The sequence below is a fragment of the Heterodontus francisci genome, chromosome 7, assembly GCF_036365525.1.
Source record: "Heterodontus francisci isolate sHetFra1 chromosome 7, sHetFra1.hap1, whole genome shotgun sequence".
Taxonomy (NCBI): domain Eukaryota; kingdom Metazoa; phylum Chordata; class Chondrichthyes; order Heterodontiformes; family Heterodontidae; genus Heterodontus; species Heterodontus francisci.
Genome location: NC_090377.1, coordinates 50135352 through 50159506, shown reverse-complemented (window position 1 = coordinate 50159506; position 24155 = coordinate 50135352). Strand labels below are relative to the sequence as shown.

Below are 24155 nucleotides of genomic sequence, written 5' to 3'. Positions count from 1 at the left end.
GGACAAGAGATAACAAAGGAGAGGGTGTAGATAGGACATGGTCACAGAATAGCTGACCAGAAGGTCGTGGAGCAAAGGCAAGCAATATGTTAATGGTGTGTTGAAAGACAAAGCATTAGTACAGATAGGGTGTTAACGGACTGAGAATTGAACAGCCGCAAGTACAAGCATGAAAAAAAATGTGGGTAAGCAAACTGAACAAACTAAGATGAAATAAAATAAAATAAACACAAAAAAAAATTTGATAAAGGAAAAAGAAAAAAATAACTAAAAATAAAAGTAAAATGGGGTGCTCATCATGCTCTGAAATTATTGAACTCAATGTTCAGTCTGGCAGGCTGTAGTGTGCCTAATCGGTAAATGAGATGCTGTTCCTCAAGCTTGCGTTGATGTTCACTGGAACACTGCATCAATCCCAGGACAGAGATGTGAGCATGAGAGCAGGGGCGGGTGTTGAAATGGCAAGCAACCGGAAGCTCGGGGTCCTGCTTGCGGACTGAGCGGAGGTGTTCTGCAAAGCGGTCACCCAGTCTGCGTTTGGTCTCTCCAATGTAGAGGAGACCACATTGTGAGCAGCGAATACGGTATACTACATTGAAAGAAGGACAAGTAAATCGCTGCTTCACCTGAAAGGAGTGTTTGGGGCCTAGGATAGTGAGGAGAGAGGAGGTAAATGGGCAGGTATTACACCTCCTGCGATTGCAGGGGAAGGTGCCATGGGAAGGGGACGAGGTGGTGGGGGTAATGGAGGAGTGGACCAGGGTATCACAGAGGGAACGATCCCTTCAGAATGCTGACGGAGTGTTTGAGGCCTGGGATAGTGAGGGACTGGGACTGTCACTGACCTCATTTCCTCTGGAGATCTTCCCTCTACAGTTTCCAACCTCATCGTCCCACAATTCTAGACAGCCCGCTTCTACCTCCTTCCCAAAATCCACAAACAGGACTATCCTGGCATTGTGCCAGCCTGTTCCTGCCCCACTGAACTTATTTCTTCCTATCGTGACTATCTTTTCTCCGCTGGTCCAGTCTTTTCCCACCTACATCCGTGACTCTTCTGATGCCCTACGTCATTTTGACAATTTGCAGTTTCCTGGCCCCAACCGCCTCCTCTTCACTATGGACGTCCAATCTCTCTACACCTCCATCGCCCACTAGGACGGTTTGAGGGCTCTCCGCTTCTTCCTTGAACAGAGGCCCAACCAGTCCCCATCCACCACCAGCCTCCTCGGCCTGGCTGAACATTGAACAACTTCTCCTTCAACTCCACTCACTTCCTTCAAGTAAAAGGTGTCGCTATGGGTACCCGCATGGGTTCTAGTTATGCCTGTCTTTTTGTGGGATATATCGAACACTCCTTGTTGCAGTCCTACTCAGGCCCCCTCCCCCAACTCTTTCTTTGGTACATTGATGACTGATTGGTGCCGTTTCCTGCTCCTGCCCCGAACTGGAAACCTTTATCAACTTTGCTTCTAATTTCCACCCTACTCTCACCTTTACATGGTCCATCTCCAACACTTCCCTTCCCTTCCTCAACTTCTCTATCTCCATCTCTGGGGATAGGCTGTCTACTAATATCCATTATAAGCCCACCGACACCCACAGCTACCTCGACTACACTCCTTCATACCCTGCCTCCTGTAAGGACTCCATTCCATTTTCCCAGTTTCTGCATCTCTGACACATCTGCTCTGATGATGCTACCTTCCATGACAGCGCTTCTGATATGTCTTCCTCTTTCCTCAACCCAGGATTCCCCCCGCACTGTGGTTGACAGGGCCCTCAACCGTGTCCGGCCCATTTCCCACACCTCTACCCTCACCCTTTCCCCTCCCTCCCAGAACCGCGACAGGGGGCCTGTGGGGACAGAATAATATGGGGACATTTAAGGCATTTAATTAATCAATCATGTACTACTAACAAACTAACCTCGGAGCTGCAGAGACAGCTTATCAGAATAGACATATGGATGTAAATGGAATAGTGTAGGTCAGATGATCGGCGCAACATCGAGGGCCGAAGGGCCTGTACTGCGCTGTAATATTCTAATTCTAATTCTAATTCTAATTGACTTCATAGTTTCAGGGCTGCACAGACAGCTTATCAGTAGAGTAGACTAACAAGCAAAAACTAACAGGACAGCTGCAGGCAACCAAGACATTGACTTCTTATTGGATACTGGAGCCGAATTAACGTGTCTACCTCAACAATATGGAAACTCCCTACCGATGGATGGTAAGACTAAAAGAGCTTACGTAGCTGGGGGCAATGGGTTGGTAATTAAGAGGACCCAGCCCGTACGCATCAGTCTTGGTCCGCACGAATTGATAACACCGGTCTGGGTAGGTCCGGTGGTCCAAGCACTCCTCGGTATGGACGTTCTCACTCAGCTGAACTCCTCGTTGCATTTCGAAGGCGGCCAGGTAACTTGGTCTATCAGAAGTTTGAAGAAAGAGCAGCTGAGGGAGCACCCAATATGGGCCCAGGATAAGAACGATTGTGGGCTACTTCAGATGGAACCGGCAACGTTTACAGGATCCGCTCAGCCCTGTACTAAGCAATACCCCATCAGTCAAACATCTATTGCAGGAATCCTACCCGTAATTAGACAGCTAGAGGAGCGAGGCGTGCTGGTTAAAACACACAGTACCTCAAACAGCCCTGTGTGGCCAGTACGGAAGCCAAACGGGACCTGGCAGCTTACTGTCGACTATAGAAAGGCTAACCAGTGTATTCATCAAAAGGCCCCTCTGGTAGATGACCGCTGTGTGGTCTGTCAGATAAACAATCCAGGATCCATTACGATAATGCCGCAACTGAAAGCCCCTGCTCCAGCCGGCCCATTCCAGTGCTTACAAGTTGACTATATCACTCTCCCACCTTGTCAGGGATACACCGGCATTTTAGTCATCGTCGATAAATTTTCTAGATGGGTAGAGGCCATCCCAGCTAGAAAAGCCACGGCCAATCACAGCACTAAGGGCCGATGTAAAGATTACATCCCCACATGGGGAGTACCGGTCAGCATTGACTCAGACCAAGGAACTCATTTCACAGGTGGACCAAGCACTCCTCGGTATGGACGTTCTCACTCAGCTGAACTCCTCGTTGCATTTCGAAGGCGGCCAGGTAACTTGGTCTATCAGAAGTTTGAAGAAAGAGCAGCTGAGGGAGCACCCAATATGGGCCCAGGATAAGAACGATTGTGGGCTACTTCAGATGGAACCGGCAACGTTTACAGGATCCGCTCAGCCCTGTACTAAGCAATACCCCATCAGTCAAACATCTATTGCAGGAATCCTACCCGTAATTAGACAGCTAGAGGAGCGAGGCGTGCTGGTTAAAACACACAGTACCTCAAACAGCCCTGTGTGGCCAGTACGGAAGCCAAACGGGACCTGGCAGCTTACTGTCGACTGTAGAAAGGCTAACCAGTGTATTCATCAAAAGGCCCCTCTGGTAGATGACCGCTGTGTGGTCTGTCAGATAAACAATCCGGTTTGTCAGGAAGTCAGTCGACTACTGAACATTACGTGGGATTTACACTGTCCTCATCATCCCCAGTCATCAGGCCAAGTGGAACAAATGAATCAGACGCTAAAGCAGCAACTATCCAAGTATCACCAGGAAGGAATAAAGTGGCCTCAAGCATTGCCAATAGTAGTGTGTAGTATCAGAGCAACCCCGAACAAAACTACAGGCTTGAGCCCATTTGAAGTAATAACAGGGAGACCCATGTCTTTACCGGGAACAATTGATTGTCACTTGATGAGTGACGCTTTACTACTTTATGGGCGGCACAGTGGCGCAGTGGTTAGCACCGCAGCCTCACAGCTCCAGGGACCCGGGTTCGATTCTGGGTACTGCCTGTGCGGAGTTTGCAAGTTCTCCCTGTGTCTGCGTGGGTTTTCGCCGGGTGCTCCAGTTTCCTCCCACAGCCAAAGACTTGCAGGTGGTAGGTAAATTGGCCATTGTAAATTGCCCCCAGTGTAGGTAGGTGATAGGGAATATGGGATTACTGTAGGGTTAGTATAAATGGGTGGTTGTTGGTCGGCACAGACTCGGTGGGCCGAAGGGCCTGTTTCAGTGCTGTATCTCTAAAATAACACCCTATCTATACTAATGCTTTGTTTTTCAACACACTATGAACATATTGTTTGCCTTTGCTCCATGACCTTCTGGTCAGCTATTCTGTGACCTTGTCCTACCTTTGTTATCTCTTGCTCCACCCCCGCTTTACTTGCTTATAACCTTTTACATTTCTAATATTTGCCAGTTCTGAAGAAGGGTCACTGACCTGAAACGTTAAATCTGCTTCTCTCTCCACCGATGCTGCCAGACCTGCTGAGTATTTCCAGCATTTCTTGTTTTTATTTCAGATTTCCAGCATCCGCAGTATTTTGCTTTTTTTATAAACCTGGTATTATACTCAGGGACACAGGAGCAACCCAAACACTCTTTCTGGGGAAAGATATGAGGTTTCCACCAGAAAGCGCCTTGAACACTCCTGCTCACCGGAGAAGGATGAGGATCTGGAAAAGACTCCAGGGATCTGGTCTTTCCCTTGCCTTGCCCTTGCTGCATCGAGCTCATGGCCAAGGCAATGGTGTGCAGGTCTGTGCACATTCATGGATTTTACTCTCCATGAGGGCTACCTCTTGATAGAGGAAGCCATGCGCTCACATGCCTGAGACATGGCAGCAGTCATGGCCTGCAAGAACTCTTCCATCGTCCGCTCATGGCAACACATCACCTCTGGCATCTCTGCCAGATGTTGCCTCATCCCTGTCTGCAACTCCAGCATGCCCTGTGCTGTCGACACCAGAGATTCATCATGAGCTTGGGGCTCAGTATTGGCCTGGCCACCCACAGTCCTCCGACTGTCAGTGACCTCGGCTGTCTCAATCTCAACTGGCTGCTTGGGCAAGTGTAAAGATCTCCCACCAGCTTGTGACCCTGATTCTACAGCTGAGCGGAAACCCACTGAAGTGAAAGTATCTGTGCTAGTAGAAGGTGCAGGAGAGTCATGGGACGGTGCATCCTCTGACTCCTGATCCTCCTCAGAGATAGAATTTTGTCACCCTTCTACTAGAGTCTCCTGTGGACGCCAACCTGCATGACAGAACACAAACATGTGTGGATTAGGATGTGCAGATCTCGTCATACCAACCATGCATTACATGGGTCTCCAGTAATGAACTGTATGTCGATGGAAGACTATCCTCACTCTCTTGCGCGGAGACATCAGTCTCACCATCCACTATTGAGTTGCTGCTGCTAGTTCAAGTGCTTGCTCCTCAACCTCAGAGAGAGGTTGATGTCTGGGATGCCTCTACCTGTCTGCAATGTCTCCCTGCTGTTATGGCCCCTCGTCCTACAAGTGGAAAGAGGTAAATAGTCATACTTTGCAGAGAGATCTGCTAGTGGCAGCCCCTCATCCCCTACTGGGGTATCCTATATAGCTCATCCTCATGTCAGCTCTCAGGGGAGTTAATGAGGAGGAGCTGTGAAAGAAGGTGGCTTGTGGCTGGAATGCAGCCATGCATCTTATATGATGAAGTGATGCATAACCATGCCCCTTTGCCAGTGCCTTTGTGGTTCCTCCTTCCCCATGCTCTGCTTCCTCCTGTGCAGCCACAAGCAAATCCTAACAAGAAAAGAGGTATGGAGCAGTCACCTTAGCAGAACGAAGGTCGTTGACCCTCTTGCAACACTGTACCCATGTTCGGGGGGTGATCCCACGGCTGCGGACCTCCTCTGCAAACTCCATCCAGGCTTGCTTTGTGAGGCAGGAGGACCTCTTCATTGCCATCGCTGCAACGAGGCCCTCCCGTCTTTCCCTTGCAGCCTGGAGGAGAACCTGCAGGGAGGTATCGCTAAACCATGGTTGCTGCAGGCTCGCAATCAGCTCCTTGCCTATCAGGCGGCAGTGACAGCAGAAGGGGCCCTGGGGCAGCAGTGGCAGCAGACGGGGTCCTTAGACAGCAGCGGCAGCAGGAGGAGTCCTGGGGCAGCAGTGGCAGCAGAAGGGGTCCTTGGACAGCAGCGGCAGCAGAAGGGCTCCTGTGGCAGCAGAGGGCACTCAGGAAGGCACTCTTTTAAACCAAGCAGGAGTGAATGCAGGGCTGGCAGGCCTTTAACTATGCCGCCAACATCTGCTCCAGAGTCAGCTGATGACATATTCAGCATCTCGAATCCCAACCCATCACATAATTGGCTGGGCCCTGTGCCTCCATTATTATAATTGGCTGCCAGCCACATGGTCATGGTGGACCAACCACACATGTGACAAGCAGGAATGGTGCCACTTGCAGGTCCGTCACCGGGACCTGCAACTGGCTCACTAAATTCAGCAGTGTATGCCCATTGTGTCAGCTAATTTACTCATTCATTCTCTGAATCAACTACAGTTTTTATCCTATTAAGTGGGATGAAGAAAGGGGTAGCTGAGATTGTTCTCCTGGAGCCTTAGGGATCTGAGATGACTCTCATCTCAATGAAGGAACCTTTCTCTCACTGTGGCAAACAAGTTGCAGTGTGGTGGGGGTGGTGATTGTGCAGGCAGGCTGGTAATGATGGTTGGGTGGGAGTGCTGGTCCCATGTCTGTAGCTCCTACATGTGTTGGCATTAGATGGGACCATATGTAATAAGTTCAATCATACTTGCCTGAGGGATAGTGACATCTTTGCCCATTCCTTGCAGTTGATCAGTGCAGGGTACAGGCTCAGAGGCATAAGTGGTTGCTATCAGTATAGTCTGAATCATCTCAACCAGATCGTTGGAGCCCTGTACAAATACAGTGCTCAAGGCACCTATTGTAGCAGTGGTAGATGTCATTCCTGAAGTCAGCCTGTTGTTGGGGGATGTTCACAAGGAAATCTGTGCGGACACTTGGGTAAAATGAAATTGTGGATTAGGCTGTATCTTTGTGTTCCTTGCAAAGGAAGAAGCACATGCACAACCATAGGCAAAGGACTGCCACAACTGCACAAGAACCCTGAGTAGGGATAAGGACAAAGCTCTACAGTTGTTTGTCAGAAATACTGGGAAGAAACAGGAGATGGAAATATTGAAACAGAACTGTCAGCTTCAATTTGGTAATGGGTTAGATCACATACAGTACTAAGTGCTTTCTGTCTTCAGGCATTCTAATTATGTGAAATGTCTCCTATTATTGCTCAATTAATCTTCTGATTCGCTGATAGTGAATCCTTACAGTAAGGAACATCTGATGAGCAGTTTGGCACTGCCAGATGATCTATTTCTGTGCCTGATTCCTCACTCCATCATGGCACCTTGCTTATTCAAACACCAACCCAGATACACACACTTGGGAGGATGTAAATAGTAGGGCAGAGGGTATATCACATGGTTAATCACAGAAGGATAGAAAGTGGGAGAGTGAAAGGAAGGCAAGTAATTGGGGACAAGAAGGAACAGCTGGGAATGTCCCAGGATCACCTCCTCAGGTCAGAAAGGAAGGTGCTGAGGGTAGAAGTGAGGTTCGCAAGCCGAAGTGTTATCATTGCCACAAAACGGGTCATCTTTGTTCAGAATGCTGGAAGTTGCGAGGTAAACTCATTGGACTTGTTGGGATATGCAAAGCTAGTGCAGAGGAAATGACCCTGACTGAGAGTATAGCAGACCAGACTATCGCTTTTACGACAGCTGTAAAACCAGATACTAAAACTAAAAGGAGTGGGGAGGTTAAGCATAAAATACCCAAAAGTTATCATTAATTTTTGTCAAAGGGGAAAGTAACTCCATATCCTGCAAATGAGGCAAGAAAACTTATCATTATACTCAGGGATACAGGAGCAAGTCAGACACTCTTGCTGGGAAAAGATATAATGTTCCACCAGACAACGCTTTGAATGCTAAAGCTTTAGTTAATGGAATTAGTGGGGAGTAGTATATACCCGTACTTTAATATAAAGTGCATCAAGAGAGTGACTTAATATCTGGGATAGTAACTGTAGAAGTTGTCCACAGTTTGCCAGTAGAGGAAATTGACCTACTCCTAGAAATGATTTGATTGGATCAAAAGTATCAGTTTCTCCTATAATTACAGAGGAACCAAGAGAAATTAAGGAAACGGAGCAATTACAGGAGTAAGTCTACTGAGTTTGGATGATCAGCGATGATCGTATTGAATGGCGGAGCAGGCTCGAAGGGCCGAATGGCCTACTCCTGTTCCTATTTTTCTATGTTTCAATGTTTCCAAGTTCCAGGAATATTTCCTGCATCTGTAGTCACCCGAGCAATGGCTAAACAGAATCCATTGTTGGAGGTAAAAGGGGCACCACAAACAGATAGCCGAATATCTGAAACCTTATTTGAGGATTTAGATAATCCAAATGAGATGTTTAACAAATCGTCTATCATTGTAGCATAGCAAGCTGATCCAGAGATATACCAAATGGCACAGACGGCTCTGACAGAAGCTGAGGTGAAAGGAGTTCTGGAAGGCTATTATATAGCAAACGGGTTTTAAGGAGGAAATGGAGACTGCCTCACAGGCCTGACGACAAAGACTGGACAGTTGTTGAACAGATAGTGTTGAACAAATATCGCCAAAGATTATTAAGGTTAGCACATGACATTCCTTTTGCAGGACATAGGGGAATTTGGAAGACCAAATCACGCATAAGCCTACATTATTACTGGCCAGGTCTTAACAAGGATGTGAGACAATTTTGTAGGACATGCCATACATGTAAAATGGTGGGAAAACCACAACCTACCATAAAACCGCCACCACTAGTTCCTATACCAGTGATTGAGGAACCATTTAGCAGGGTATTAGTAGACTGTGTAGGACCCTTGCCAAAAACAAAAGTGGGACATCAATACATCTATCATGGATATGGCTTCTCGATTTCCATTGAGGACAATTACTGCTAGAATAGTAGCAGAAAAGTTACCCCAATTCTTTACGAGATATGGGTTACCACTTGAAGTTCAATCAGATCAAGGTTCTAATTTCATGTCTAAGATATTTCAAGAATTCATGGGGAATTTGGGGATTAGCCAGTTGAAATCTTCAGCATATCAGCCACAGTCAAAGGGAGCTTTAGAGAGATTTCACCACAAACTCTCAAAACAATGATTAGAACATACTGTCACGAATATCTGCATGACTGGGATAAAGGGCTAGACTTTCTTTTATTTGTCACCAGAGACTCACTGAATGAGTCTACAGGCTTCAGTCCTTTCGAAATGGTTTACTGACATGAGGTAAGAGGTCCTCTAAAACATTTAAAAGACAGATTCTTGGAACAAAAGAATTAATCTTTGATACTGGACTATGTATCTGTGTTCTGGGAAAGGCTCATGAAAGCTTACGGTGTGGCTCAGGAAACTTTAAAGCATCCCAAGCTAATATGAAAAAATGAGTATACAAGGATGTAAAAGCTCACAAATTCCAACCAGGGGATGAAGTATTAGTGATATTACCATTACAGGGAGAACCATTAAAAGCACAGTTCAGTGACCCATATAGAGTATCAAAAGAGTGGGTAAGGTAGATTACTTGATTGACACCCCTGATCGCCAGAAGTAGAACCAGTTGTGTCACATCAATTTGCTAAAGTAATATTATCGCAGGGAGGAGGATAAGTCAGTACAGGTAATCAGGATTGTTCAGAAGGCAAAGGATAGTGTGGATGAAGCAGAAGCAGTCCTAGGAAATTCTCAGATTGAACCTCTGACTATCAGATTAGCAAATATAGAATGGCTCGGAAAATTAGACAATATGCTTTTGCACTTAGAGGCAAAACAACACGAAGACCTAACCATGCTTTGCACAATGTTTAAAAGAGTTTGTAGGGATAATTAGCGAGGGACAGCATGGTTTTGTGAAGAGGAGGTCATGTCTTACCAATTTGATTGAGTTTTTTGAGGAAGTGACGAAGATGATTGATGAGGGAAAGGCGGTGGATGTTGTCTATATGGACTTTAGTAAAGCCGTTGACAAGGTCTCGCATGGCAGACTGGCGCAAAAGATGAAGTCACACGGGATCAGAGGTGAGCTGGCAAGATGGATACAGAACTGGCTCAGTCACAGAAGAGAGAGGGTAACAGTGGATGGGTGTTTTTCTGAATGGAGGGATGTGACTAGTGGTGTTCCGCAGGGATCAGTGCTGGGACCTTTGCTGTTTGTAGTATATATAAATGATTTGGAGGAAAATGTAGCTGGTCTGATTAGTAAGTTTGCGGACGACACAAAGGTTGGTGGAGTTGCGCATAATGATGAGGATTGTCAGAGGATACAGCAGGATATAGATCGGTTGGAGACTTGGGCGGAGAAATGGCAGATGGAGTTTAATCCGGACAAATGTGAGGTAATGCATTTTGGAAGGTCTAATGCAGGTGGGAGGTATACAGTAAATGGCAGAACCCTTAGGAGTATTGACAGGCCGAGGGATCTGGGCGTACAGGTCCACAGGTCACTGAAAGTGGCAACGCAGGTGGATAAGGTAGTCAAGAAGGCATGCGGCATGCTTGCCTTCATCAGTCGGGGCATAGAGTATAAAAATTGGCAAGTCATGTTGCAGCTGTACAGAACCTTAGTTAGGCCACACTTAGAATATTGCATGCAATTCTGGTCGCCACACTACCAGAAGGACATGAAGGCTTTGGAGAGGATACAGAGGAGGTTTACCAGGATGTTGCCAGGTCTGGAGGGCATTAGCTATGAGGAGAGGTTGGAAAAACCCGGATTGTTTTCACTGGAACGACGGAGGTGGAGGGGCGACATGATAGAGGTTTCCAAAGTTATGAGCGGCATGGACAGAGTGGATAGTCAGAAGCTTTTGCCCAGGGTGGAAGAGTCAGTTACTAGGGGACATAGGTTTAAGGTGCGAGGGGAAAAGTTTAGAGGGGATGTGCGAGGCAAGTTCTTTACACAGAGGGTGGTGAGTGCCTGGAACTTGCTGCCAGGGGAGGTGGTGGAAGCAGATACGATAGAGACGTTTAAGAGACATCTTGACAAATATATGAATAGGAAGGGAAGAGAGGGATATGGGCCCCGGAAGTGCAGAAGGTGTTAGTTTAGGCAGGCATCAAGATTGGTGCAGGCTTGGAGGGCTGAATGGCCTGTTCCTGTGCTGTACTGTTCTTTGTTCTTTGTTCTTTGTTCTTTGATCAGCCGGGATGTACAATCTTAGCCATACATGATGGGGATATAGGGGGACCATTCCGTTAAAACAACATCCTTGCCGCTTAGGTCCAGACAGACCGGCCCAAGTGGAAGCAGAGGTACAATGCATGCTGAGGGACAGCTTAGTTAAACCTAGTCAGGACAGCTGGAATTCGCAGGTGGTCTTGATGCCTAAACCTGGTGGGATGGCTCACATTTGCATAGGCTATCGGAAAGTAAATGTGGTAACATAGGCAGACTCCTCCTACCCAATTACACATTTTGAAGACTGTATCGACAGAGTGGGCAGCGCTAAGTTTCTTACCAAGATCGACTTGTTAAAGAGATACTGGCAAGTTCCTTTGACTTCTCGAGCCAAAGAGATATCAGCTTTTGCAACACCTCACAGTCTTTATCAGTGCCAGGTGATGCCATTCGGGCTAAAAAATGCCCCAGCCACTTTTCAAAGATGAATGAATCAGGTGGGAGCCAGTGTTCCCAATGTTTAGTACTGTGGCTGCTCCGTTAACCGACTTGCTACAAAAAAAGAAAAACAAAGTAGTCGGGTCAGATGAATGCCAGGCAGCTTTTCAAAAGCTAAAGGCAATCCTGACCAATGAACCAGTGTCGGCTGCTCCAAATTTCGCTAAACCCTTTAAATTAGTGATCGATATTAGCGACCCGGGGGTTGATGCAATTCTATTGCAAGATGACGAATTGGGCGTAGAGAAGCCAGTCGGATATTTTTCGAGAAAACTAAATTGTCATCAGAAAAAATATTCCACTGTGGAAAAAGAAACATTGAGAATTTTACTGGCTCTCAAACATTTTTATTTCAGGACTATAAAGAAACAGTAATATATACTGACCATAACCCATTAATATTTGTGGAAAAGTTTAAAAACCGAAATGCTAGAATCTTTAGATGGAGTCTCTTGTTGCAGCCTTATCATCGAAGAGTTGTACATATTTCAGGGAAAAATAATGATGTCGCCAACGCTTTGTCACGGATTTAACCATGTTAATTTATATTGATGGTGATGGTATAAAGAGAACACTGTAAATTATTAGTAGAGTGAATGGTACGTAAATGCAGGGAAAACAAATGTTAGTACTTTTTAAATTTCTATTTTTTGCATTGTAATGAAACGCATTTTGGGAATGGCGCTTCATTTCGCCAGGGGTGGAGGTGTCACGGTCTTGTGTTTTTTTTCCCTCCTTGGGAAAATTGTGTGTATCTTTAAGACTGTAAGCAGATCATTGCACCTTTAAGAACTCTCCGGAGGCTCAGTGAACTAAAGTGCATTCTGGTTGTCAAGCAACAGCCACACATAGAGAGGACAGAGCTTCAATGTTGCAGTTTGACTTTTGAAACCTGGCTGGCAAAAACTGGTTTGAGCAGAGACAGACTATTCCAGCAATTGAAGAGTGAAGGAGAGCTCTCTGAGATAATTTAAACTGAAGGAAGGAGCAGTTTTTATTTCTCTCTCTCTCAAGAAGATTCTGCAAAGTCAAGCCAAATTAATTCCCTAAGGAAAATAAGAAAAGCTTTTCTTTCTTAACAAAGTATCAGTATTGTTGTGATTATCATTGAAATGACAGTTTATACTACAACTGCCGAACTGAACTGCTGAATTCCTATCTTTGGAAGGACCTTTTTTTCATTGGACCTTGGAAGACTGCAAATGAACTTTGGCCGTGTCTTATTAGAACACCATTCATCAGGAATGTAACTTACAAAGACTTGTTTATTTGTTTTATTTTGGAGAAAAGGCTACTTATAAAATCTACATTTTTTAAAAACCTGAACCATTGTTATTTTTTAGTATATGCATGCAAATGTGGGAATTAGATTTTTAAATAAGAAGTTATAAGGTCTTTAGATATTAGTTTATCTTAGTAATGTTTAAGATTTTAGTTTTTTAATAAATAGTTAATTTATTGATATCTAAAGATAAAGGTTTGATTCGCTTTATTTAGGGGTTACTCAATTGTTCAATTTGGTTTTTTAAAAAATTGGAAAGCTTAAAGAAATATGATTCGACCTGTGGAGTGATGGGACAATTGACAGTGCGTTGCTCCCACCACGATCAGAATTATATATTTTGATTGGGGGCCTTCTCCTGAGCAGTTGTAATGCATAGATAAGATTTGTTGGTGAGTAACTGATGTTAGGAAATAACTCTAAATAGCTGGGTAAGTAACTAAAAGTAAAGGGAAAGGTCTACAGTTTTTAAAAAATATAGTAGTTAGTGTTTTTTTAAGGAATCAAGGTCTCTAGTGTAAATAATATAATTTTTGGGTAATTTAAGGAGCTAAATTAAGGGTAAGTCATGGCAGGGCAGCTCGGCAATGTGAATGCTCCTCCTGTGCAATGTGGGAAGTCAGGGTCACTTCCAGTGTCCAGGGCGAACACGTGTGCAGGAAGTGTCTTCAGTTGCAGCTACTCGAAATCTGTGTTTCGGATCTGGAGCAGCGACTGGAGACACTGTGGAGCATCTGCGAGGCTGAAATCATCGTGGATAGCACATACAGGGACGTGGTCACACCGCAGGTAAAGATTGCTCAGGTAGAAAGGGAATGGGTCACCGCCAGGCAGAGTAGAAGAACTAAGCAGGTAGTGCAGGAGTCCTCTGGGTCCATCTCCCTATCTAACAGATTTTCCAGTTTGGATACTTTTGGGGGAGATAGCTTCTCAGGGGATTGCAGCGAGCCAAGTCTGTGGCACCACAGGTGGCTCAGCTGCACAGGAGGGGAGGAAAAAGAGTGGGAGAGCTATAGTGATAGGGGATTCTATCGTAAGGGGTACAGATAGGAGTTTCTGTGGCCACAAACATGACTCCAGGATGGTATGTTGCCTCCCTTGTGCTAGGGTCAAGTATGTCATGGAGCGGCTGCAGGACATTCGGAAGGGGGAGGGTGAACAGTCAGAGGTCATGGTACACATTGGTACCAACGACATAGATACAAAGAAGGATGAGGTCCTACAAGAAGAATTTAGGGAGCTAGGTAGCAGATTAAAAAGCAGGACCTCAAAGGTTGTAATCTTTGGATTACTCCCTGTGCCACGTGCTAGCGAGATGAATGCGTGGCTGAGGAGATGGTGCAGGAGGGATGACTTTAGTTTCCTGGATCACTGGGTCTGTTTCTGGCAAAGGTGGGACCTGTACAAGTTGGACAGGGTGCTGTTGGGGTAGAGGGGGTGGGGGTTAAACTAATTTGGCAGGGGTATGGGATACAAAGTGAAGGTACAGTAGGGGTGATGCACAGTCAAATATAAAAGAGAAACTGAGTCAGTCTGGAAGGCAGAGCAAATATAGACCTGTTAAAGCACAAGTGAAAAATGCAAGGCTGGATTGCATCTATTTTAATGCAAGGAGTCTTACTAGTAAGGCAGATGAATTGAGGGCGATGATTAGCACATGGGATTATGATATTATTGCTATCACAGAGACATAGTTGAGGGAGGGGCAGAACTGGCAGCTCAATATTCCAGGGTATAGAATCTACAGGCGTGACAGGGGAGGGGGGAAAAGAGGAAGTGGCATTGCACTGTTGATCAAGGAGTCAATTACTGCAGTAAGGAGGGATGATATCTTAGAAGGTTCCTCAAATGAGGCCATATGGGTAAAACTTAAAAACAAAAAAGGACAATCACTTGGCTGGGAGTGTACTACAGGCTTCCAAACAGTCAGGGAGAGATAGAGGAGCAGATATGTGAGCAAATCTCAGAGAGGTGTAAAAATAATAGGGTAATAATAGTAGAGCATTTCAACATCCCCAATATCAACTTAGTGCAAAAGGCTTAAAGGGGGCAGAATTCTTAAAATGCATACGGGACTGCTTTTTGAGCTAGTACGTAGAAAGTCTTATGAGACAAGGGACAGTACTGGACCTAATCCTAGGGAATGAAGCCAGACAAGTGGTAGAAGTGTCAGTGAGGGAGCATTTCGTAGATAGTGACCATAACTCTGTAAGATTCAAGGTAGTTATGGAAAAGGACAAAGATGGACCAGAAATAAAGGTACTGAATTGGGGGAAGGGAAAGAGCCCATGGGTTCCAGGGCAATTTGGCAAATTGGATCCAAAATTGGCTTGGTGGCAGGAAGCAGATGGTGATGGTCGAGGGTTGTTTTTACGAGTGGAAGCCTGTGACCAGTGGTGTACCACAGGGATCGGTGCTGGGACCCTTGCTGTTTGTAGTGTACTTTAATGATTTAGATGTGAATATAGGAGGTATGGTCACTAAGTTCGCAGATGTCAGGAAAATTGGTGGTGTCATAAATAGTGAGGAGGAAAGCCTTAGATTATAGGATGATATAAATGGGCTGGTAAGATGGGGCAGAGCAGTGGCAAATGGAATTTAATCCTGAGAAGTGTGAGGTGATGTATTTTGGGAGGACTAACAAGGCAAGGGAATGTACAATGGATGGTAGGACCCTAGGAAGTACAGAGGGTCAGAGGGACCTTGGTGTACTTGTCCATAGATGACTGAAGGCAGCAGCACAGGTAGGTTAAGGTGGTTAGGAAGGCATACGGGATACTTGCCTTTATTAGCTGAGGTATAGAATATAACAGCAGGGAGGTGATGATGGAGCTGTATAAAACGCTAGTTAGGCCACAGCTGGATTACTGTGTACAGTTCTGGGCACCACACTATAGGAAGGATGTGATTGCCCTGGAGTGGGTGCAGAGGAGATTCACCAGAATGTTGTCTGGGCTGCAGCATTTCAGCTATGAACAGAGACTGAAAAGGCTAGGGTTGTTTTCCTTAGAGCAGAGAAGGCTGAGGGGGGACATGATTGAGGTGTACAAAATTATGAGGGGCATTGATAGGTTAGATAGGAAGAAACTTTTTCCCGTAGTGGAGGGGTCAATAACCAGGGGGCATAGATTTAAAGTAAGGGGCAGGAGGTTTAGAGGGGATTTTTGAAGAAAGGTATTTTCACTCAGAGGGTGGTTGCAATCTGGAATGCAGTACCTGAAGAGGTGGTAGAAGCAGGAACCCTCACAACATTTAAGAAGCATTTAGATGAGCACTTGAAATGCCATAGCATACAAGGCTACAGGCCAAGTGCTGGAAAATGGGATTAGAATAGTTAGGTGCTTGATGGTCGGCACAGACACGATGGGCTGAATGGCCTGTTTCTGTGCTGTATAACTCTATGACTCTATAAGGGAACCAAGTGTAATAAATCCATGTTTGCTGATATTACAAAGCTAGGTAGGAATGTAAGCTATGAGGAAGATGTAAAGAGGTTGGAAAGGAATATAAGCCAGTTAAGTGATTATCAAGAAGGTAGCAGATGGAGTATAATATAAGGAAAAGTGATATTATCGACTTTGGTAGTGCAAGATTTGATAAGATAGTGGTGGTTAATGCCCCATTCTTAGGTGGGAACAGACTTGGCAGCACAAAACTTGTTGTGAATCAACTTTATTGAGGCAACAGTAAGGACAAGTTTATTAAGCTTTCAGATAAACCACAGTCACAAACTCAGGCAGTGATTAACAGTCTAACACGGAGATACTACCTATATTAGAGACTGGATGGCAGAGCGCAGCTTTTGGTCTTCATGTTTTTCTAGTCAACCTCTCACTTTTGTCTCTTTTTGTTGTTCGAAAATTTTCTGCTGTACAGGAACACAGTCAAGGCTTCTTTTATCGTGGCTTCTTTTCATTTGATGCACCCTTTCCCCAAGTAGTAATTAGTCTTGTATGAAAGATTGCCTTCTTAGCCAAACAAGGATCATTTTGTGATGGTTGCCAACTTTTCAGATTTATGTAATACTCCTTTGTGTTGACTACTTTATCTCAATGCTTTTACATTTTGGGGTCCTTTATCTCATTATGAGATAAATCTACATTTCATTCTCACAGGAGCTGTTTTCACTGTCTACTCTCAAGGTCTCACCCTTTTACTGCAAACTTGACATAATCTCCCAGAATCCCTCTACTTTGGCATCTTGTCAATACTGTGCCCTATTTCCTAAGTTTTCCCACTTTGCCATACTACGAAGAAGGGTTCTAATAAAGCAAAATGTTAGTTTATAATAAGTCAGTTGTTAGTTTATAATAGCTAGATTTTAACAATTAGTATGCTGGTTAGTAATTTTTTAGTTAGCTAATAATCTTACAGTAGGAGGAATAGAGAAGCAGATTTTTTTTAAAAGGTGAAAGATGAGTAAATATTGGTATTCAGAGGGATTTATGTGGAGAGTGCGCGAGAAAGATTAGCTAGATTGATTCCTGGGAAAAGAGGGTTGTCCTATGAGGAGAGATTAAGTCAAATGGGCCAATATTCACTGACATTTATAAGAATTAAAGGTGATCACATTAAAACATATAATGTTCTTAGAGGGCTTGATCGGGTCGATGCTGAGAGGCCATTTCCCCTGGCGAACCAGGGGTCATAGTATCAGGTCAAGACATCAGCTGTTTAGGACTGAAATGTGGAGAAATTCCTTCACTCAGAGGATTGTGACTCTTTGGAATTTCTTACCCCAGAAGGTTGTGGTTGCTCTGTCGTTGAGTATATTCAAGACTGAGATTGAGATTTTTAGGCACCAAGGGAATCGGGTGGGAAAGTGGAGTTGATGTAGACGAACAGACATCCTCTTATTGAATGGCAGAGCAGGCTTTAGGGGTGGTATGGCATACTCTCTATTTATGTTCTTAATCTCCTCTCATGTAGTGCAAATAGTGGATAGATTAGAGTCATAGAGAGATACAGCACTGAAACAGGCCCTTTGGCCCACCGAGTCTGTGCCAACCAACAACCACCCATTTATATTAATCCCATATTTCCTACCACATCCCCACCATTCTCCTGCCACCTACCTACACTAGGGGCAATTTACAATGGCCAATTTAACTATCAACCTGCAAGTCTTTAGCTGTGGAAGGAAACCAGAGCACCTGGCAGAAACCCACATGGTCACAGGGAGAACTTGCAAACATCACACAGGCAGTGCCCAGAACTGAACCCGGGTCGCTGGAGCTGTGAGGCTGCGGTGCTAACCACTGTGCTACCCAGGTTGAAGGAGTCTACAAACTACATCTGCAACACCAATCAGTAGGTATGTCATTACATGAATAACAGCTTAATGATTGTGGTAGTCTATGAGATCACTGCAGCAGAGGATCTAAGCGGAGTTGTAACTGGGACTATTTACCCTGCTCTCTCAGACTATTAGCCTAACTGTGCCCCAGATCCGTTACGAGTGGACCACATTGTTAGTGTTAATTGTTCCCTCTCCACTGGTACTGTCTCCCTCCTCTTCAAATCTACCATCATCACCACTCTCCTCTCTTGCAGCTTCTGCACCATTCACAACCTTGGGAGCACATTTGACTCTGAGATAAGCTTCTGACCATATATCTGCTCCATCACCAAGATCACCTGCTTCCACTTCCGTAACACCATCCAGGACAAATCAGCCCACTTGATTGGCATTCCATCCACCACCTTAAACATTCACTCCCTTCGCCACCTGCACACAGTGGCAGCAGTCTATACCATCTACAAAATGCACTGCAGCAACTCACCATATCTGGTTCAACAGAACCTTCCAAACACACATCTATAACCTAGAAGAACAAGGGCAGCAGACACATGGGAACATCACCACCTGCAAGTTCCCCTCCAGGCCACACATCATCCTAACTTGCAAATATATCACTGTTCCTTCACTGTCGCTGAGTCAAAATCCTGGAACTCCTTTCCTAACAGCACAATGGGTGTACCTACACCACATGGAATAGAGAAATGGCAGAGAAGCTAAATGATTACTTTGTGTCTGTCTTCACTGAGGAAGATACAAGAAATGTATGGCAAACACGAGGGGACATAGCTTTAAGTTGAGGGGTGAAAGATATAGGACAGATGTCAGAGGTAGTTTCTTTACGCAGAGAGTAGTAGGGGCGTGGAACGCCCTGCCTGCAACAGTAGTAGACTCGCCAACTTTAAGGGCATTTAAGTGGTCATTGGATAGACATATAGATGAAAATGGAATAGTGTAGGTCAGATGATCGGCGCAACATCGAGGGCCGAAGGGCCTGTACTGCGCTGTAATGTTCTAATTCTAATTCTAAAAAAAAATGTCCCAGAATTAGAGATCCAAGGGATTAGGGAGAATGAGGAATTGAAGAAAATGAGTATTAGTAAGAAGATTGTATTGGAGAAATTAATGGGGCTGAAGGTTGCTAATATTCTACATCCCAGAGTGTTGAAAGAGGTAGCTATGGAGATAGTGGATGTATTGGTGATCATCTTCCAAAATTCTAGAGATTCTGAAACAGTTCCTGCAGATTGAAAGGGAGCAAATGTCACCCCACTATTTAAGAAGGGAGAGAGAAAACAGGGAATTACAGACCCATTTGCCTTATATCAGTAGTTGGGAAAATGCTGGAATCTATTCTAAAGGATGCGATAAATGGACACTTGGATAATAATAATCTGATTGGGCATAGTCAACATGAACTTATGAATGGGAAATCGTGTTTGACAAACCCGTTGGAGATTTTTGAGGAAGTTACTAACAGAATTGATAAAGGGGAGCTGGTGGACGTCGTGTACCTGGATTATCAGAAGGCTTTTGATAAAGTCCCCCACAGGAGATAGGTTAGCAAAATTAAAGCACATGGGATAGGAGGTAATTTCCCCTGGTTGGGAAGTCTAGAACCAGGGGACTCAAATTCAAAATAAGGGGGAAGCCACTTAAGACAGAGATGAGGAAAAATGTCTTTACTCAGAGGGTTGTGAATCTTTGAAATTCTCTGTCCCAGAGGGCTGTGGAAGCTCAGTCATTGAATATGTTTAAAGCAGAGATTGACAGATTTCTAAATACCAATGACATAAGGGGATATGAGGATAGTGTGGGGAAAAAGGCATTGAAGTGAATGATCAGCCATGATCATATTGAATAGCAGGGCAAGCTCAATGGGCTGAATGACCTATTCCTGTTCCTATGGACTGCAGTAATTCAAGGCAGCGGCTCACTATCACCTTCTCAAGGGCAATTAGCGTTGGGCAACAAATGCAGCCTTGTCGGTGATGCTCACAACCCATGAACGATTAAAAAATGACAGTAAGATCAGCTAAGCCTCTCAGACGTTCTGTTTCCTTTTCTGTTGTTGTACAGTTTGACATTAAATTAATTTCTGCACATTAGGATTTACCAGGTAGATTTATTAATCTCTATTAAAAATGTTTCATACAAGTAAGGCATAAACTTTTAAACAATTACATTTTTTTAACCCAAAGAAAAACGTAAAATTACATTTTTGATTTTGAGTGACAATGAATAAAAATTACAAGAATTTAACTTTCCTTCAATTGTTTATTTGAATATTTGCATGCAATGACAATTAAAGAATTTAACAATAAACATTCAGCAATTTTTATTTTAGAGCGTCATAAATTGTTAAAAATTCACTAGTTATTCGATAAAGGAAAATCTCAGAGGACATTGCAAAATGGTTCTTTGCATATATTGGCATAATAGTCAAGACAGACTTTGGCAAAGTCCAAGTCTGCAGCTTTACAGTGAAAAGAGAAAAGGGGCAAAGATTGAGAGTAGACTCTTGTCCTTTTCAACTGAGGTGAAAAAGATGAGCCTCCTTTGCTGGACTGCAGGCAGCTACATCTCAACCGAGTCCAAATTTATGGGCTCGTATCCGAAAGTACTCTTCTCAGTCAGTGCAATGAACCAAATTGTTTAACACGAGGGCTGCTATATCCACCCCAAATGGGTTCTCCTTCCTTGCATCATTTTCTATATGTTACTGAATATCAGATGTCTCCTCCAGGTCCAAATGGAATATTCAGTGATGTGCAAAACCAATGGAATCCAGTAGTACTTTCTGATGTCTACTTTCCCATTAGTGTCATGATTTGAAGCATTTTCAAATAAAATTAGAGCAATAGGCAAGCACATTTGCCCATCATCAGCATGGAATCCTATTGGCTTTACTTGGCATATTTATCTATTTACAGTATTCCCCACCTTAAATCATATTTGCTTCCTCTTTGCGTAAGGGGCTTCAAAGATGAAGAAGCTAACATCAGAAATGAACATGAATCTGCCTTTACAGACCAGCAACTGTCAAGCACTCCACAGCCCTAAGTATCAGCACAAATAAATCCACTGCTGGTGACCAAACAGAGTCAAAAGGGTTTACCTGGTGATGCTCTCTGCACAAATGAGGACTAAGATAAAATAGCAGCAAGTGAGCATGAACAAGAGGAAGGAACAGCTAGGGGTAGACAGCAGTTTTGTTTTGAGTCTGACTAATTTATACCTTACAATGGATCCATGAACTGCTCTTCATACAATCTTTTGAGAATCTGCACACATGAAATTGTGAAGAATTTTCAGCAGTGTTGTCCTGACATCCATGCAGGGATGCGAGATGTTTTAGGAATTTGCATGTCATTAAGATACGCATGGGAACTCCACAGCAATCTGCAGAGAAGCAGATCCCAGTTTTGCTAATAAGACCTGGAGCTCCAATTTTCAAATGACTCTCATTTTAATTTTCAAGAATACTAAGGTTTTTTTTTCAGAATTTGATACCACGTTTCACATTCTTAAGTGACAGGCAGGGTCAGAGAAAATAGTTCCTCTTCCAAATTCTTAATATTTTCTTAAATTTGCTGATGATACAAAAATAGGTGGGAGGGCATGCTGTGATGAGGACATAAGGAATCTGCCAGGGGATACAGACAGGTTGAGTGAGTGGGCAAAAACCTGGCAGTTGGAGTTTAATGTCGGAAAGTGTGAGGTCATGCACTTTGGTAGGAAGAATCATAAGGCAGACTATTATTCAAATGGAGAGAGACTCCAAAAAAGTGCAGCACAGAGAGATCTGGGTGTTCTTGCGCATGAAACACAAAACGTTCGCATGCAGGTGCAGCAAGTAATTAAGAAGGCAAATGGAATTTTGGCTTTTATTGCTAGGGGGTTGGAGTGTAAAAACAAGGAAGTCTTGTTACAACTGTACAGGGTGTTGGTGAGGCCGCACTTAGAGTGCTATGTACAGTTTTGGTCCCTGTATTTAAGAAAGGATATACTGACATTGGAGGCAGTTTAAAAGAGATTCACTAGGCGGATTCCTGGGCTGAAGGGGTTGACTTATCAAGAATAGCTAACAGGTTAGACCTTTATTCATTGAGTTTAGAAGAATGAGGGGTGATCTTATTGAAACATACAAGATTCTGAGGGGGCTTGAAAGGGTAGATGTTGAGAAGATGTTTCCACTAGTGCGGGAATCTCAAACTAGGAGACACAGTTACAGAATAAGGGGACACTCATTTAAAACTGAGATGCGAAGGAATTTCTTCTCTCAGAGGGTAGTGAATGTCGGAATTCTCTACCCCAGAGAGCTGTGGAGGCTAGATCACTGAAAGTATTTAAAGAGGAGGTAGATAGATTTTTGAAATATCGGGGAGTTGAGGGCTATAAGGAGCTGGCATAAAGAGGAGTTGAGGTCTGGGGCAGATCAGCCATGACCTTATTGAACGGCGGGGCAGGCTTGAGGAGCCGAATGGCCTACTCCTGCTCTTATCTCTTATGCTCCAAATTCAGAACAGCTAAGTGCTGTGGTTATTGATCAGCTTAGCAGTGGAAGGTGGCAGGAATGCTGTCACTAGAGATCTATGCAGAAAGAGTCAATAAACAAGGGAAATATTGCACAGGTATTCAGACTAGCACCCCTGATTACACCAGTATAAACTTTTCTAACTGGGGTGCCATACCATAAAACATGTCCTTATGACCTTTGCTTGCCAATCTAGTATCAAAATGTCAGGAGTTTATTCTGAAGGTCCAAGACCATTAAAAACTGGCTCAAGACTGCCCAAGGTAATTTCACATTAGATATCTCCAGATAGCAAAGAGAGAAGGTCATCCCAGTCAATCAAGATTTGAACCTAATTTCTAGATATGAAACAACAGTTTTCTGGCATTGCCATCCAGTTCTTTCGATGGCTATTCAGATTAATTCTCCCAAATTAAAAATGATGACTTCTGCATAGAAATACTATTATATTGACTGAGAGAGTTTCAGAAAGTTGAATTCCAATTTTAGTTGAGTAACAGATGTTAAGAGCAAATAATAAACTATTGAAATAAATTGTCATTTTCTATCTGAAACGATTCAGTAATTTAAAGGTGATTAGGTATTCTGGATAGGCTTGAATATCATTGAAAATGATGAACATTGATGGAGCCTGTACATTGTCAACGACACTGTCATACAAGTCTGTAGGATTTGCTGAATTTTTTGGAGGGGGAGTGACCATTCCTCCCACTCCTCTACAATAGAGTCCAGTAAGTACTCGAGCACGATACATGTACTTCCACCCATTACTGTCAGTCCTTGAGTATGTTTCCTGAGCAGAATAATTCGCATTTACAGCAAAATAGGTGCCATTCCCACATGCTGTAGCTGTAAAAGAGAAAATGTTATTAATTATGCATTTCATTTTATATTCTGAAAGCAAACATCATAATGTTTTCATTTCAAGAAAACATACCATATCTGCTTTGAACATCTTAAATTAAGCACCCTTTTGACCTGCCTCCACTGAAACTTTTTTTTTAAACCAACTAATAGTTTGGAGTATTGTGGATGATTTTAGTTTGCTGTGGTAACTGGGCAGGTAGCTTGCAGTGCAGTTCTGTTTTGGGTGGCAGCACTGAACTCCCATTTTGAGGCCTGCTTGAAAATCAACTTGGGTGAGGTTTGCATATAAAATGGAATGGCAAGAGTTGTGAAACACCTCATGTTCTGGATGGAAGGAATCTGATCTCTATTGTATTTTCCCAAAATGTGAAATTTGGACTGTTTTGTTATGCATTTTTTTTGCAAATTTTTATGAATAAAGTATATTTTTGGAAGAAAAAAACTTGGATGAGCCTTAGGTGGAAAGTGGGTAAGACTTTTTTCACATTTTCTTTTTACCCATCAGCCCATTTTGCAGCATAAATGGAGCAGTAAGCACATATAAAT

The 24155-nt window shown here is 43.8% G+C and overlaps 1 protein-coding gene across 1 annotated transcript in view; it reads right to left on the bottom strand.

Moving 5' to 3' along the window:
* Positions 1-20337: 20337 nt before the first annotated feature.
* The window catches only part of LOC137371971 (protein mono-ADP-ribosyltransferase PARP14-like), a 61719-nt gene continuing 57901 nt past the window's right edge, over positions 20338-24155 (bottom strand). The window contains exon 17 of the mRNA XM_068035159.1: positions 20338-23591. Coding sequence (XP_067891260.1) covers positions 23287-23591 — 305 coding nt within the window. The 3' untranslated portion in view covers positions 20338-23286. The remainder of the gene's footprint in view (positions 23592-24155) is intronic.